At 45.3% G+C, this 17279-nt stretch overlaps 1 protein-coding gene across 4 annotated transcripts in view; it reads right to left on the reverse strand.

The window, feature by feature from the left end:
• The window catches only part of LOC135747107 (UPF0606 protein KIAA1549), a 254948-nt gene that overhangs the window by 3870 nt on the left and 233799 nt on the right, over positions 1–17279 (reverse strand). For 3 of the 4 annotated variants that reach the window (XM_065265768.1, XM_065265767.1, XM_065265770.1), the window contains 10 exons: positions 3713–3897; positions 3340–3545; positions 3132–3259; positions 2985–2999; positions 2672–2898; positions 2351–2580; positions 1897–2038; positions 1472–1825; positions 386–438; positions 52–173 (listed from right to left, as the gene is read on the reverse strand). In XM_065265768.1, coding sequence (XP_065121840.1) covers positions 52–173; positions 386–438; positions 1472–1825; positions 1897–2038; positions 2351–2580; positions 2672–2898; positions 2985–2999; positions 3132–3259; positions 3340–3545; positions 3713–3897 — 1662 coding nt within the window. The remainder of the gene's footprint in view (positions 1–51; positions 174–385; positions 439–1471; positions 1826–1896; positions 2039–2350; positions 2581–2671; positions 2899–2984; positions 3000–3131; positions 3260–3339; positions 3546–3712; positions 3898–17279) is intronic. The other variant, XM_065265769.1, reaches the window with a different exon arrangement.

Here is a 17279-nt window from a genome sequence, read left to right on the forward strand (position 1 = left end):
ATTTTTGTGTGAACTATCCCTTTAAGTTAAGTTGTACTGAACATTCTTTACCTGTGCTGCCCCCAACTGGTCGAGGTCGATCAGACGATGTGAGCTCCTCTCCAAACTGCCCCCTGCTGGAGTAACCAGGATCAGACTGCATCTCTGCTGGCAGCAGGTACCCTTGTGCCTGCCTGTTAAACAAATAATCTGCTAAGTAAATATTATATTTGGACACTTACTTATTTTCTGTATTGTGTATTTAAATGTTTTTAAATATGTATAACAATTTGCAGCCTTTCTGTTACAGAAAGTAGAAAATATTTAAGGTTTATTTATTTTCAAGACCAAACCTTAAAAATACTTTTCTTTCTTATTTTAAAACACTTCCCAGAATGCATCTTACCTATGCAGTAAACTCTGGACTGAAGTAGGAGACATTCCTAATTCAGCATACCTCTTTAAATCAGAGAAATACATTTTAAAGGATTTAATGTCGGCCCATAAACATTTATTAAAAACATTTATAGCACAGACAAAATGCAACATATTTGCAACATACAAATTTATTTTTTATAAGACTATGGGTCTTCAAAAGGATTTTTAAAATTTCGTTAATGAGTTTTTAGGTTTATTATAAAATTTAAACTTAAAATGAAGAGCACAACATTCACATGATAAAATCTATTCAGTTAAATTAAAAAGTTATGTAGTATGCCAAATATTATTTTTTATATTTTTTAAATACCTCTGTAATGTAACCATCATAACCAGGTATGTGTTAAAAATAATTAATACTGCATCAGTGTGTCTTGACTAGTAATGCACCGAAATAAAAAATCTTGGCTAAAAACCAAATTCTGCACTTGATCGTGAATTTTGAAAATATTTTTAAAAAATAATTTTGTACTAATATTAGACTTTTTAGCTTCATTAATTTAATGAATCTGAGTTGTACTACAAACCAATAAAATAATAAAAAAAAATAAGTAACACACCAAATTAGATAAAAATAATAAACAAAACTAAATATTCTTCATTTAGTTATACAGTATGCAACAGAATCAAAGCTTTTTCCTAAATAAGTTCTAAATAACTATTATGCAGAACAGTAAAAAAGTAATGCTGCAACTGTGCAGCCTTGTTAATACTAGGTTTAAAGGGATAGTTTACCCAAAAATTTAATTTCTGTCATCATTTACTCACCCTTATGTTGTTACAAACCTGTATAAATTTACACCCCATTTACTTCCAAAGTATTCTTTTTTCTACTATGGAAGTGAATGGGGTCCACGAACGGTTTGGTTACAAACATTTCTCAAAATATTTGTGTTCATCCACTTTTCCCTAAGGACATGGGACTAGCAGAGCCTAGCTGTCAAATTGATAATTGGCAAATGTATCTGGAATACATCCATACTACCCACATGCATACTGATCGGTAAGTACTTCATTAAATACAACATCAAATTCAGGACATGCAGCAACTCACCGCAGAGAAAGGACTATGTGCAGGGGCTGCTGGGTAAGAGGAGGAGCCCCACTGGCGTGCCGGGCGAGAGGACGGGCTAGAGGGTTGACCAGGACTGATCCCTCCAACACCAGTGACTGCAGTAACGCCTGTGAATGTCAAAGGGGCAGGGCTTCCTTGAGAAGAGGGTGAGACGAGAGCAAAGGCGTCATCCAATAAGGAGTGCATCTGTTGCCGTGCTTCTTCGATGGTTGGCTGATGGGGGACGTAGGCCGGCGGGGCAGGGGCAGGGCCTGAAGGCGGAGATCCAGGGTCTAAAAACACCTCATCAGTCGGGGAGGGGCTACCTGTATCTGGGAGCTGGTCTGCATCAGACTGCAACAACAGAACCATTTGTGAGTTTGTGTTTTTGATCAATGAAAAAGTTGTGACTGTTTGTGTCCTACCACATATGCCACATTGTTGACGCCAGGGTACTTCCTGTATGTGGCATCCCCATCAGTAATGAGGCGATCTTTGTCTCTCAGACTTCCGCTACCACCAAAATTCTGTCTCTGCCTTTGTCTGGGAGAGCGTCGACCTCTAGAGCTACTCACAAACAGACAAGAAAATATCAATGAACTTTCATTTGCCGATCTGTTCAATGTTGAAACAGGAAGTTGGGGGTATACTTTCTTTTTAAAGTACCAACCAATTAGTTTTTCAAAATTATTAAGTATTATCTATTGGTTTTCAACAACAGGTGATATAGCTGGAAGGTGGTGGTTCTCATTCCAAAAAGATTTACATTGGTTTGGCATAGTGATAAGTTATCAGAATTTGTATTCAGTTTGCCATGGTTTTTACTGTTTATCTGATAAAATCAAACCCTTTTTTGAGTACAGTATATGTTTTTTTGACCTCTTGCGTGGCTCTCCACACGATGATGGTGTTTGTTCATCTGGATGCAGTATCTTGTGTATCTGCTCCTGGGCTTGCTGATAAATGCGCTGCTGCTCGGAGCTGTCGCCGAACGCAGCCATGATATCCTCCATAGAAGGAAATTCGTAGTGGCCCTTTCTCTTGGCACGCAGGCGGATCTTATTGCGATGATGTTCTATCTCAGATTTGTGCCTCAAGGCCACTTGGATCTACCGGAGGGCACACACAGATTGAATAAATATTTGAATAAATATATAAAGGTTTTCTTAAAGAGTACATTTGGGAAAACAGGTCACTGACCTCACTGTTGACCTTTGACCCATCAGACAGTTTCTCTGTTAGACTGGTGCTCAGAGCTTGGTTATGCGGGTGAGCGGGAGGGCTCGGCATGGGCTGCATGGCTATAAGCTGTATTTTATTGGACACTCTGCGTGTTCCATCCGATGAACCACGAGAGAGACGATCTACATGTTCGAATATAGAAGATGAGGACAGTTGCTCATCCACACCGCTTCCATGTTGAGCACCTGAAGATCAATGCCAGAAGTTAAAAATCCATAATTTGCCTATATGTAAAGTCTTTGCACGTGCAACATAAGGAAAAGAAGCTTACCCAGTTTGGATTTAGCTGATAAAGAGAGGGTGATGGAGTGATGAAAAGACAAAGAGACTATTCAATTTAAATTCGTTTTGATTTGTATAGTGAATTCACAATAGAGATTGTTCAATCCACTGGATTGACGCATGTATGGTATGGTACCATGCTTGCTCTTGCGATGTTGAGGTTTGCTTTCACTTGGTGTCACCGCAGGTCTTGTGCTCTCCTCCGCTGATTCTCTACCGCTGGATGCTTCACTTCCTAATGAATCGCCATCAGACGGAGACAATCTGACAAAGACGTGGAAATTATGGAAGTTAAAACTTCCTTAACATACAGTAATTCAAAACATATAATCACAGCTAGTTACCTGCCCCTTCTCCGAGCTGCACGTGATGCTTTAGTGGATGAACTCTTTGATTTGGGTGTGTTCAATTCTCCACCCTCCGAGGGTGTGGCCTCTTTAACAGGGAGGGGTGGGGGGGTGGGCTCTTGAATTACCATGATGTCATCTTTACTTTGCTGCCCTAGGTGGAGCTTAGCAAAATCAAAGCCTTTTACACTAGGGGGCTGCAACTAGACAAATGATACACAAATCGCATTATGCGCAGAACCTGCTGTTACAAACTAGTCTAGTTTAGACAAACAGAGTACAGTTTTAGTACGAACCTCCCTCACATGTAGTGTTTATTAGTGGCCTACTTGCCACACATGCACACATACTCAAGCACACTGATTTTAACCTTCTGTCTTTGCTGGATGGTGCTCATAGCATCTGGCTGAAACTCTAGCTTTTCAGAGCGACACAGCTTCCAGTAGAGGATAATGATGATGAGGATGACCACCAGAACTGGAACCACGACACCCACGATCAACCACACATTACTGGGCTGCGTCTCTGAGGGAGGCAATGTCAGCTTCTCTACCGCTAAAACATACAGGACATATCAGTTATCAGATAGTTATTGTTAAAAAGTGTTGTTAGGGCCCGAGCACACGGGGGTGTGAGGACCCTATTGTTCTTCAAGGAGTTATTAGGGCCCGAGCACCGAGGAGCAGGGCAGAATGGCCTGCACCGAAAGGTGCGAAGCCCTATTGTTTTTGCTCGGATTATTATTTTTTTAGGGCCCGAGCACCAAGGAGCAGGCCAGAATGGCCTGCACCGAGGGTGCGAAGCCCTATTGTTTTTGCTCTGATTTTTTTTTTAAATTTTGGGGCATTTTGGGTGCCTTAACATACTCGAAAACTCTTGGAAATTGGCACAGACGTCAGAGTCATCGGCCATTAGGACCGGGCAAAGGCTGAAACTCGGGCGTGGCAGGGGGGCTCTGTAGCACCCCCTGTAATGCAAAAACAAACATTGTTGCACAGATTGGGCAAACATGTACGCACATGTACAAGAGTTGGTACTAGGGCTGTCACTTTTGAGAAAAATCTAATTCGAAAATTTTTAACTTAATGTTTGAAACAGCAGGTTATCAACTTATGAATAACAAACTTATATACTATATATATATATATATAAACGATTCAGAACATAGTTACAAACAATAACGTGACAACTTAAACAGCAGCATGAGTAAGGCATATAGCCAAGCCCAAACGGAATTCGCGCCCGCAGATTTCGGCAGAAAACTCTGTGGAATTCCACGGATTTAATGCCCGTCATTGACAAGCACACATATCACGCGCTTGAGCGTGTTTGTGAGAAGAAATCTCATTGACAACAAGCACCCATACATAGCCTATCCCGCGGGTTTGTGAGCCGTCATTGACAAGTACATTAACCCTGCGCGTGCTGTTTGCTTGCCCGTTTTTAATGATAGAGAGCACACAAACCCTTTGATACTAGAGATGAAATTAAACTTACCGCTGAGTAAAGCAGCTCTCACTTGACTCTGTCGCCTATGTGATGCGCGACAGTCAGCACATTATCATTTCAAATCCGTTTACAAGACTAATCCGTGTTGCTGTTTAAAATAAAGTTTACATTGCGTTGTAAAAATGATGAAATTATCTTCATACATGCTAATTTCATAATGCGAACGTATTAACACAAGCTTTTTATTCTGCTATAATATTTAACACTATAAACAATATGTCATTTTATATATAAACTATAATTCTATCTTGACATGCACATTAGGTTAATTTTGGTCCAATTTGATTCCCTCTCTTGCACACAGTTCCCGTCGTCGGTCTTACTCTCAGTCTCCTTCCCATTACGAGGTGTTACTGTGAAAAATGCGCTACACATGTCATTTTAAAAACCGGATGGTTTATTTAAAGTTCGAATACGGATATTTCACGTCATGTTCGAATGCATATTCGAATATCGAATAAAAAGTGACAGCCCTAGTTGGTACGCATATAGATCTAATCAACCCAAACAACTTTCGCCCTCTAACATTTAAGCTCTGCCCAACAGGAAGTCGGATATTTTGGATTGTTCAAAAAATGCATGATATCTCGAACGGTCCTGCCATGGCGAGGCCACAAATTTATGGCGAAATCAGAGAAACAGGAAGTGTCTAATATCTAAGGCAAAAAATATCTTATTGTGATGACACGCGGGGTGTTTGTTCGTCTAAAGATTCCGATCGCATCAATGTGCCTATTGTGACTCCCGGGTATAGCGCCACCACCAGGCGCCAGGAAGTTTGTCAGTCACAAAGGTGGATTTTTTTTGACAGTTCCATGCAATGTTCTTTTAAATACTCCTCCTAGAATGTTTATGCGATTGACACCAAAAGTGGTCAACATGATGCTGAGTAGCATTGTAGATGATAAATTGCAAAGGGATTCATGATATCTTGAACGCTGTTCCCATGGCAACGCGTCAAACTTTACTTTCATTTTAAAGGCATATTTAAGCCTTTCAGTTGACGCCGATGTTCTTTTAAATACTCCTTCTAGGATATTCATGCGATTAACACCAGAAGTGGTCAACATGAAGCCGAGACATTGTAGATGATAAATTGCGAAGGGATTTTTGATATCTCAAACGCTGTTCCCATGGCAACGCATCAAACATTACTTTCATTTTAAAGGCATATTTAAGCCTTACAGTTGCATGCAGTGAACTTTTAAATACTCCTTCTAGAATATCATGCGATTCACTCCAGAAGTGGTCAACATGATGCGGAGACATTGTAGATGATAAATTGCGAAGGGATTTTTTATATCTCGAACGCTGTTCCCATGGCAACGCCGCAAACTTTACTTTTATTTCAGGCATATTTAAGGCTCTTGACGTGCTTAGATTAACCTTAAAGTTGGCACACACATCAGAGTTGTCGGCTGTTAAGTTTGCACAAAAATGTCAGACATAGGCGTGTCTCTTAAGTGGCTCACTAGTGCCCCCGTTTGTCTAAAATGTGGGGTTTCTTTTAGCTACAGTCCCCAAATGGCTCAGTAACAACATTAAATAGCCCACTGATTTTTACCCACTTGATGCCCTTGCCCACCGTGCATCATTTTCTCGAACACACCGTGTAGCGGTAAAAAAATGTGCGAGGGCCCGCCATTGCTGCGTGCAAACCCTATTGGTTTTGCTCGAATTTATTATTAGGGCCTGAGCACCGAGGCGCAGGCCAGAATGGCCTGCATCGAAAGGTGCGAGGCCCTATTGTTTTCCTTAGGATTATTAGTGTCAGGAAAGAACTTCGGAGTCAAGTGCAAGTTAACAATATTTATTTAGAAAAATAGAATGAGAGATCTGGAGAGCAAAGTCACTGGTAGATCCACACACGGCACACACCCGTTGACTCACTCTGGATGATAACACTACTGTGGGAATGAAGCACTCCCACAGTAGGAGAGAGTGAGTCGGCGCTACACGATAATCCAGTACAGATCCGAAGGGAGAGAGAGAGCCACCCACGCACTCCGTCGAGAACACCAGCACAGTCACCACACGCAACAGAGAGATGAAACACGCCGCCCTGAAGGTGGATGACAGGCGGAGAGGAAGATGGTAAATCCAAGTTCTCAGACGGGTAATCCACTGTGAAATCCTGATGTAGAAGAGCCACCCGGAAACCACTGGTCACCGCCTAAAAACGAAGCGAACCAGCGGTTCCGAGAAACAACAGTCGTTAGAGTCAATGTAATCCACAATAGTAAAAAGGTGTACTCCACTCACGGGTGATGATGCAAACCGGAGAGAAACAGAGACAGCTGGTGTACCGCCTAGAAACGAAGCGAACCAGCTGTACCGAGAGACAAACAAAGTCAATGAGATCCAGTAATGCACAAGCGAGCGGTCCGGGCGAAGACGAGTCCCCGAACGCCGAAAACCAAACCTGGGGTAACAAGAGGAAGAGACAGAGAGCGACTGACAAGACAAGGCAGGGCAGCAGGACTGTGATAAAACAATGAGGGCGCAACGAAGGACAGGACTACGTGCAATATAAAGGAAAAGGTAAACGAGACACCACCGGTGAACAATTACCGAAACAAGGGGGCGGAGTTAGTGAACACACGAGGAACCGGCACCACAACAGGTAAACAACACACACACACACACAGCCATCGATCACCCAGCAGTCATGACAGTAGCCCCCCCTCCACGACCGGCACCAGACGGACCGGGAGACTCACCCTGTCGCCGACGGAGGTCCTCGATCAGCCCAGGATCCAGCAAATCCCGACCCGGAACCCAGCTCCTCTCATCAGGACCGTATCCTTCCCAATCCACTAAATACTGAAATCCTCTGCCCCTGCGGCGGGAGTCTAGTAACCTCTTAACAGTATAGACAGGGGCACCATCCACTAGACGAGGGGCGGGGGGATTAGGGGCAGAGACAGGAGGGTTATAGCGAGCAAACATCACAGGTTTAACCTTGGATACATGAAAAACAGGGTGAACCCGACCAAGAGAAAGGGGTAACTTAAGCTTTATCGTCACCAGATTAATGACCTTAGAAATACTGTATGGCCCAATGAATCTTGGAGCCAGCTTACGAGAAGGCTCACGGAGAGACAGATCCTTGGTAGAAAGCCATACCTTTTGACCACAAACGTAACGGGGTGGAGGTCGCCGATGACGATCAGCTGCAGCTTTGGTTCGTCTGGAATTAGATAATAACAGTGTCTTAGCTCTCCTCCAGGTGCGTCTGCACCTGCGTACGAAAGCTAACGCAGACGGAACCGCTGCCTCGGGCTCCTGTGATGGAAACAGGGGAGGTTGATAACCGATGGAAAGTTCAAACGGGGATAAATTGGTAGACGTGACGGGAAGAGAATTATGAGAATACTCAACCCACGGGAGCTGATCGCACCAGGAATTCGGATATTGTGACGACAGACAGCGGAGCGTTCTACCGAGATCCTGATTAGCCCGTTCGCATTGCCCATTGGTCTGCGGGTGATAACCAGAAGACAAGCTGGCCGTGGCACCAATTTGTCTACAAAACTCCTGCCAAAAACGAGAGATGAACTGAGGACCCCTATCTGACACTACGTCAGTCGGAATACCATGTAACCGAAATACGTGATTAATCAAAACCTGAGCCATCTCTTTTGCAGAAGGTAGCTTGGGCAGGGGAATGAAATGAACCGCCTTCGAAAAACGATCCACCACAGTTAGAACAACAGTGTTACCATTAGATGCCGGTAAGCCAGTGACAAAATCAAGGGCTATATGAGACCAGGGGCGGGAGGGCACGGGCAAAGATTTAAGCAGACCAGCGGGTGGTAAATTAGATGCTTTATTACGAGCACAAACCGAACAGGCTAGTACAAACTGTCTGACGTCAGTGGACATAGAAGGCCACCAAAAACGCTGACGGATGGCAGCCAACGTTCTCCGAATACCTGGATGGCCGACAAACTTGGACTTGTGACCCCACCGGATGACATCGGAACGTAACCGCTCAGGAACCCATAGGCGACCCGCTGGACACCCCTCCGGAACTTCCCCCTCCCGGCCGGCCTCTCTCACCCGCTGTTCGATTCCCCATACGAGGGCGCCGACCACCCTCCCCTCCGGGAGAATGGTCTCCGCCCTCTCCGAATCGGACTTCTCGAACAGACGAAAGGGAGCATCAGGTTTGGTATTTTTCGAGCCAGGCCGGTACGAGAGAGTGAAGTTGAAACGATCAAAGAAGAGTGCCCAACGAGCCTGCCTAGATGTTAGTCTTCTGGCCGAACGGATATATTCAAGATTTTTATGATCCGTCCAGACCAGAAAGGGCTCCGAGGTTCCCTCCAACCAGTGACGCCATTCACCCAAAGCGAGTCTAACCGCCAACAGCTCCCGATTCCCTATGTCGTAATTATGTTCTGCTGGGTTTAACCGGTGAGAGAAAAAAGCACACGGATGTACTTTCCCATCAATAGACGATCGCTGTGATAAAACAGCGCCTACCCCGACATCAGATGCATCCACTTCCACTATAAATTGTTTAGCCGGATCGGGAATAGAGAGGACAGGCGCAGAGATGAACCGGGACTTTAACACATCAAAGGCCTCCTGAGCCTCTCTATTTCAACAGAAACATACGTTAGGTGAAGTGAGAGCAGTAAGAGGCTTAGCGATCTGACCAAAATTTCTGATGAAACGGCGATAAAAATAGGCGAACCCCAGAAATCGCTGAAGCTCCTTCCGAGTGTCGGGTACTGGCCACTCGGCAACCGTCTTAACCTTAGCGGGATCGGGACAAATTTCTCCCTCGGCAATAACAAAACCCAGAAACGAAACTGACTTCCTGTGGAACTCGCACTTCTCCGCCTTAACGAATAGTTGATTCTCTAAAAGCCGTTGTAAAACCATGCGAACGTGCTGAGTGTGTATCTACATGGAGGGAGAAAAGATGAGAATGTCATCGAGATACACAAAGACAAATCTGTTAATCATGTCACCCAGCACTTCATTGACCATGGTCTGGAAGACAGCTGGAGCGTTACAAAGACCGAACGGCAGAACGGAATATTCCCAGTGTCCTGAGGGTGTATTAAAGGCTGTCTTCCACTCATCGCCCTCTCTAATACGTACCAAGTGATAAGCGTTGCGCAGATCTAGCTTGGTAAATACGCGCGCTCCCTGTAATAACTCGAATGCTGATGACATTAATGGCAAGGGGTACTTATTCTTAACAGTAATGTCATTCAGCCCTCGATAATCAATGCACGGACGAAGAGACCCGTCTTTCTTCTTTACAAAGAAAAATCCAGCACCAGCTGGAGACGAGGAGCGACGAATGAGACCGGCTTTAAGAGCGTCATTAATGTATTTATCCATAGCCTCTCTTTCTGGTTTAGCTAGGGAAAATATACGACCCTTAGGCGGAGAAGTGTTGGGAAGTAGTTTGATCTCGCAATCATACGACCGATGAGGAGGCAGAGAAGTGGCCCGGGACTTACTGAAAACCTGATACAGATCCGAGTACTCCGCCGGGACTCCTGAGAGATCGATAGCCGGAACCTGCGAGACAGAACAAGAGACAAGAGAAGGAGCAGGACCAAGACAAGAAACATAACACGAAGACTTCCAAGATAACACAACATTGTTCTGCCAATCAACGTGAGGATTATGTTTGGATAACCAGTCATGACCTAAAATGACTGGTGATTGTGAATCCTCTAAGATGTAAAACTCAATTTCCTCATGATGATTGCCAGAAACAAACAAACTCACAGGGGGTGTGCGGTGCGTGATCACAGCCATATGCTGGCCCTTCAATGTCCAGGCAGACAAAGGAGAGGAGAGAGGGATGAATGGGATACCCCAGGACTTGGCCAACCCAGCATCCAAAAGACACGGCTCCGCACCGGAATCCAGCAACGCCTGTGAATGGAAGGAATTTATGATGACAGGAAGTGTTGTGCTGCTTACGGGAGATTTAAATGACGATGCGCCCACTGAGACTCCCAAGTTCATCGGTGGGCGTGAGCTTTTTACCGGACATGTGGCCGCCAGGTGCCCCGGCTTGCCACAATATAAGCAGAGGCCATTAGACAGACGACGATTTCTCTCACCAGCAGAGATACGAAACTTGCCCAGCTGAATAGGCTCCTTGGAGGGCGTCTCTGAAGCGGTCTCCCCTGGTTCCGACATCAGATGGCGAAATGAGCGACGCAGATCTCTCTGCCGATGGCGAGACTCAACCCTCAGAGCCAGATCGATGGCAGCTTCCAGTGACGTGGGTGGCTCCCTCAGTGCAATCTCGTCTTGAATGCCCGGTGTGAGACCCTCGAGAAATTGCGCTCTTAATGCCGCGTCGTTCCAGTTGCAGCAAATAGCGAGAGTCTTAAATCTTATAGCAAAGTCCGTAACGGAGTCATTACGTTGCCATAATCTCACCAACTCAGCCGCTGCCATGTCCCCCTTGAGTGAGCGATCAAACAATTTTAACATCTCCTCCTCAAGAGCCTCGAATGAAAATGTAAATGGAGCTTTAGCCCCCCAGGCGGCCATACCCCAGTCTCTCGCTCTTCCCGTGAGTAACGTCAGAACATAGGCCACCTTGGAAGTGGATGAAGAAAATCGACGGGGTTGGAGCGCAAAGACGAGAGGACACTGTTGCAAAAAGGATCTGCAGGTGTTGGGGTCGCCATTGTAGGTGGGGGGTGTTGCCGTGTGTGGCTCCCGTTCAATCGAAACGGCTCCTCCGGATGAGGCTGGAGCTTCATAGTGAGGAGTCACTTGGTCCAAGCGATTGCTGAGCTCCTTAAGTTGCTCAGGCAAGATACTGAAATCTCTGGCAGCAGCAGACAATAATGATGAATGTTGATCGATGGCCGCCCCCTGCTGGTGAAGGGCGGTCAGCACTTCCAGACTCTCTAAACTTGCTGACTCCATTAGTGGCGCGCTCATCTGTCAGAAAAGAACTTCGGAGTCAAGTGCAAGTTAACAATATTTATTTAGAAAAATAGAATGAGAGATCTGGAGAGCAAAGTCACTGGTAGATCCACACACGGCACACACCCGTTGACTCACTCTGGATGATAACACTACTGTGGGAATGAAGCACTCCCACAGTAGGAGAGAGTGAGTCGGCGCTACACGATAATCCAGTACAGATCCGAAGGGAGAGAGAGAGCCACCCACGCACTCCGTCGAGAACACCAGCACAGTCACCACACGCAACAGAGAGATGAAACACGCCGCCCTGAAGGTGGATGACAGGCGGAGAGGAAGATGGTAAATCCAAGTTCTCAGACGGGTAATCCACTGTGAAATCCTGATGTAGAAGAGCCACCCGGAAACCACTGGTCACCGCCTAAAAACGAAGCGAACCAGCGGTTCCGAGAAACAACAGTCGTTAGAGTCAATGTAATCCACAATAGTAAAAAGGTGTACTCCACTCACGGGTGATGATGCAAACCGGAGAGAAACAGAGACAGCTGGTGTACCGCCTAGAAACGAAGCGAACCAGCTGTACCGAGAGACAAACAAAGTCAATGAGATCCAGTAATCCACAAGCGAGCGGTCCGGGCGAAGACGAGTCCCCGAACGCCGAAAACCAAACCTGGGGTAACAAGAGGAAGAGACAGAGAGCGACTGACAAGACAAGGCAGGGCAGCAGGACTGTGATAAAACAATGAGCGCGCAACGAAGGACAGGACTACGTGCAATATAAAGGAAAAGGTAAACGAGACACCACCGGTGAACAATTACCGAAACAAGGGGGCGGAGTTAGTGAACACGAGGAACCGGCACCACAGGTAAACAACACACACACACACAGCCATCGATCACCCAGCAGTCATGACAATTAGGGCTCGAGCATCGAGGAGCAGGCCAGAATGGCCTGAACCGAAAGGTGCGAAGCCCTATTGTTTTTGCTCGGATTATTATTAGGGCCCGAGCACCGAGGAGCAGGCCAGAATGGCCTGCACCGAAAGGTGCCAAGCCCTATTGTTTTTGCTTGGATTATTATTATTAGGGCCCGAGCACTGTTCGGTTCTTTAAGAATCTCCCCACCGAATGGGGCATCAGGAGAGGACACGTTGTTATAACTCTTTGTGGTTTTTTATTTGAACTGAATGATTTTAACAAACAGTTAATTTGTCCACAAATAGCAGGTTATAAACCTGTAGAAAATATAAAGGCTATAGTATAAATAACAATATTAACCACATTGACATAATATACAATACATTCTAAATATACTAATATAAATAAAATATAAATGTCAATATAGAAAAATCAGTACTTAGTATTATAGATATTATAATATACTTTAAGAACTAAATAACTAAATAAAGCACATCTCTAAACACAGAAATGCTAAGTAATGTAAACCACATCAAATATACATCAATATTAATGTTACACATTAAACTAATAGCCTAAAATCACAAAGGTCTAAGTTAAAGCTAGGGTAGGTAATGTTTGAGAGCTAGCAAAATTAGAAAACGTCACCTCTTCTAAGCTCCACCCCCTCTCGTTAGCACTCCGTCCAAAGCTACGCCCCCACAAACATGAATGCACATCCACAGTCGGAGTCAGCTGCAGGTCACAGGAAAATCGAGTATTTCAACACATTATAGGCATCAACCAAACGACTTCATGTCTCATTCACCTGTAACTCAACTGATTTACACCGACAGAGAATCTAATGTTAGCATTGGGCTAATACTAGCTACAAAAATAGCTACGTTGCCTAACGTAACATTTATCATGGAAATAACAAATCCCCCCGAAGCAAAACAAATTATTACCTGTTCAGCAGAAAGACCGCAACCTCGGCATCGCTTTTCAGGCCCTTCAGCTCCCTCAGTTGTCTCCACCGTTCAAATGCTCCACCGATGTTTACGCGAGTTTGTCCTCTGGCTTTATCCAGTACCTGTTTAGTTGCAGCCTTTTCTGCCTCAGATTTTCTTTTTCTAGGTTTTTTATAAGGGCGAGCAGTTAGTTTTGGCAGTGGTAGTTTTGGCTGCTTTTTATCTTCCATTGTGCCGGTGCCGCAAACTCCTGCTTACTCGGTGTAGTGAGACTGAATATTTCAGGGAACGATGACGTGATTAGTGCACGCAGGGCAGCGCGCGCAGTGGGGCTGGGCCACGAGACATGAAGGCATCTGATTGGTTCTTTACACACGCACCGAATGGCAGTGATTGGTCGGAGTTTTTACTGTCCTGCAGCTGCTACAGAGGTCTGATTGTTTTCATTCCGTTTTCTGAACACATAATGTATTGACTACTCTCAGGATAGAAGGACCATTTCACCCAGTATAATAAAAAATGTATCTGAACAGGATTACCTACCCTAGCTTTAATCCAGAGATAATACAGTGAGTGTAGTTTTAAATAGTGACGCTGTGCATAGCAATCCATTATCAATGTAAAGCGATTGACTACATTACCCATCTAGCACCGCAACCAGGAAGTAGCTTGTATTAGTGAAACGCTCCAATTTCAAACATTTACTGGCATATACCGCGGATACTATCGAGCTGACAGCGTTAAACATCAGACCGCAAATAAGGTTTTATCAGTGTGACTAACGTAACATTTATCGAGCATACAAGCCGCACATATACATAGCGGCAGTACAGCAGTAGCGTCACAAACAAACAAACTTAGACCACAGTTCAATGAAGGGAAACAACAGCTTACCGGTGGCGCATCTCTCCTGACGAGACAACATGTCAAACACCAATACTCGCTTCCGCTTATTGTTCGTGCTTATTCAGTACTGGATGAACCACAGTTATAGGATTTTTACAGGTTCACCTTTCACCTTATGACTGGCTCGTGCTTTAATCAGGTAAGTGAACCTCCCACTTGTTTACCTGCGTTATATTTGTTGAACACCCGTTACGTAATACGTAATAAACACTACACCTCCCACTTGACCAACTGATCATGTGATCTAAGGCGGTCAAAGACAAACATTACATTACACCACATAACAAGGTTTTTTTTTTTTTTTTGAAAAATAGGGCACTATTGTCACTGTTCAGGCACCTTCCCTGGAGAAAAAAAAAGAGGGAGGAAAGAGAGAAAGATAGAGAGAGAGATCCTGAGGTAATGCCTTCAGAATTGAGGTCTGAGTGCTTAGGCAGCGCCGTCTAGGGTCACTGATCTTCCACAGGTATGAGGACTACCAGTCTTCTCACGTCTCTCCGTAGGATAACTGACGTCAGCTGCTGAGGGTTCCTCCTAAGTTGCCCAATCATTAGAGAGGCAGGGGGGCCTGCACATGTCTTAACGTCGGCATCTCTCACAAGTCCTTTCTTGTCAGGGTATACGGCCTGGATTCGTCCGAGCCGGAATTGCCCTCGCAGTGCGTTTTGATCAGCAATCCAAACAATGTCACTGACTGCTACATTCCTTTGAATCCGGTGCCACTTTGGTCGAACAAATAGGTTAGGTCCGGCAAGTTCACTCCACTTCTTCCAGAACATATCCACACCAATCTGGATGGCTCGGAGACGGCGCCAGGGATGAGTGCATAAGTCAATTCCTCCTGTATCCCCCATCCTTGCCTGGTCCTCCCAAGAAGTAGAGTATTGGGGGTCAAGTACTCTATAGAGTCTTCTTGTTCTTGTGCCCTGGCGTCAATTGGCCTTTTGTTAGTGAGGTTAGCTGCCTGGTAGAAAAGGGTTTGGAGTTCACCCCAGGTAAGTGAGTTTGTTGTTCCTCCGAGGCTAGTGAGAGCTCTATTTATGAGCTTGACTGCAGCTTCTGCAGCCCCGTTGCGATGAGGTGCGTCAGCCGGATGAAAGTCCCATGCCCACACTGTTCCATTCTTGGCAGCTTTGTTCTCTATAGATGTTTCCCGTAAGGTAGCTAAGTACCTATGTAAGTCTTGTAGAGCAGGTTTAGCTCCAATGAAATTTGTTCTCCTGTCTGACCACAACTTTCTGGGATGGCCTCTCAATGCCACAAAACTAGAGTAAGTTTGGAGAAAGCTCTCAGATGACTGGTCATCAACAAGGTCCACATGAACTGCTCTTGATGCCATGCATCAGAATACTATGCCCCAAACTTTCTTTCCTACTCTTTTCTTGACAGCATCTTTGATTTCAAAGGGGCCAAAGAGGTCAAGCGTGGTAAACTCAAAAGGGTTAGCACACTGTGAACGTTCTGGTGGCAGATCACTCATCATCTGCTGGCACATTTTTCCTTTCAGTTTGCGACATGTAATACAGTCGTTCACAACCTTCTTTACTATTCTCCGGCCTTGCACAATCCATGCTTTCCTCCTGGTGCGCAGAAGCGTGGCAGCAACACCTTCATGGTTCTCGTTATGAGCTTCTCTTGACAGTAGCGTTGCAAGCCATGAACGGAATGGAATTAAAGGAACGGCTGTTCCATCTTCTTTCCAGGACTGGATTCGTCCTCCACAGAGAAGAACTCCTGTACTCTCGTCTTTGTGAACCACCAAACGGTTTAGTGTTGAGTCCAGGAACTGACTGCCATCTTGGGCTGCAAGGACCAGGTCTTTGAAGGCTTGCGCTCTCTCCTCAGTAGACAGGATAGAGTGGTTTGCCTCCCACTTTGATGGGTCTGCCTCCCACTTTGAGGAGTTTGATGCCTGGCGTTTTTCCACCCAGGTTTCTGCAGCCCGACGAGTCCAGGCTAAGGAACCACACAGTTTGGACAGAGAACTGAAGCGTTGAGGTTCCACAAGGCATACCAGTCTAATTGCCCAGGGCCTTCTCTGTTTATCTGCCGCTGGTGTTACACCCAGGACAGCTGGTAATGTCGGTTGGTTAACTCCATCGTGCTTGGAGTCCGCCTTCTTGAGCTCCACCTTGATGTCAGGCCCACTGGGGCCAGTTCTTCTCTTTGACTGGGCTCTGGTGACCACTGCTGAGAAGGCTTTCCGCTGAAGTCTTCCCACATCTTCAGCAGCAGAGGGTGTAATCTCACTGGCCATCTTCATAGGCCAGTCGATCTTGGGTAATTTCAGGAACTCAGGGCCTTGCTGCCACCTTGATTCTTCATTAAGTTCCTCAGGAGTCGCACCTCTGGTAAGTATGTCAGCAATGTTTAGTCTGCCTTCAATCCACCTCCAATCTTCCACATGTCCGACTTTCTGAATCTCACCAATTCGATTAGCGAAAAAGGTTTGAAAGCCGTAGCTGTCCTTTTGGATGGCTGCCAGGATTGTTTGGCTGTCCACAAAGTGTATCCATTGCTCGACTTTAATGCGGCAGTGCTTCTCAAAATACATTTTTAAGCGGGTAGCAAAGACCGCACCACAGAGTTCCGCCTTGATTACATCTCCCTTTTGGTCGAGAGGGGTGAGTTTAGCCTTGGATTCCACCAACTTTATTACAACTTTGTCTTGAGTTTCCCACCGCAGGTAGAGTATGGCTCCATAGGAGGATTCACTTCCATCTGAAAATGTGA

This window comes from Paramisgurnus dabryanus, chromosome 1, assembly GCF_030506205.2.
Source record: "Paramisgurnus dabryanus chromosome 1, PD_genome_1.1, whole genome shotgun sequence".
NCBI classification, from domain to species: Eukaryota; Metazoa; Chordata; class Actinopteri; order Cypriniformes; family Cobitidae; genus Paramisgurnus; species Paramisgurnus dabryanus.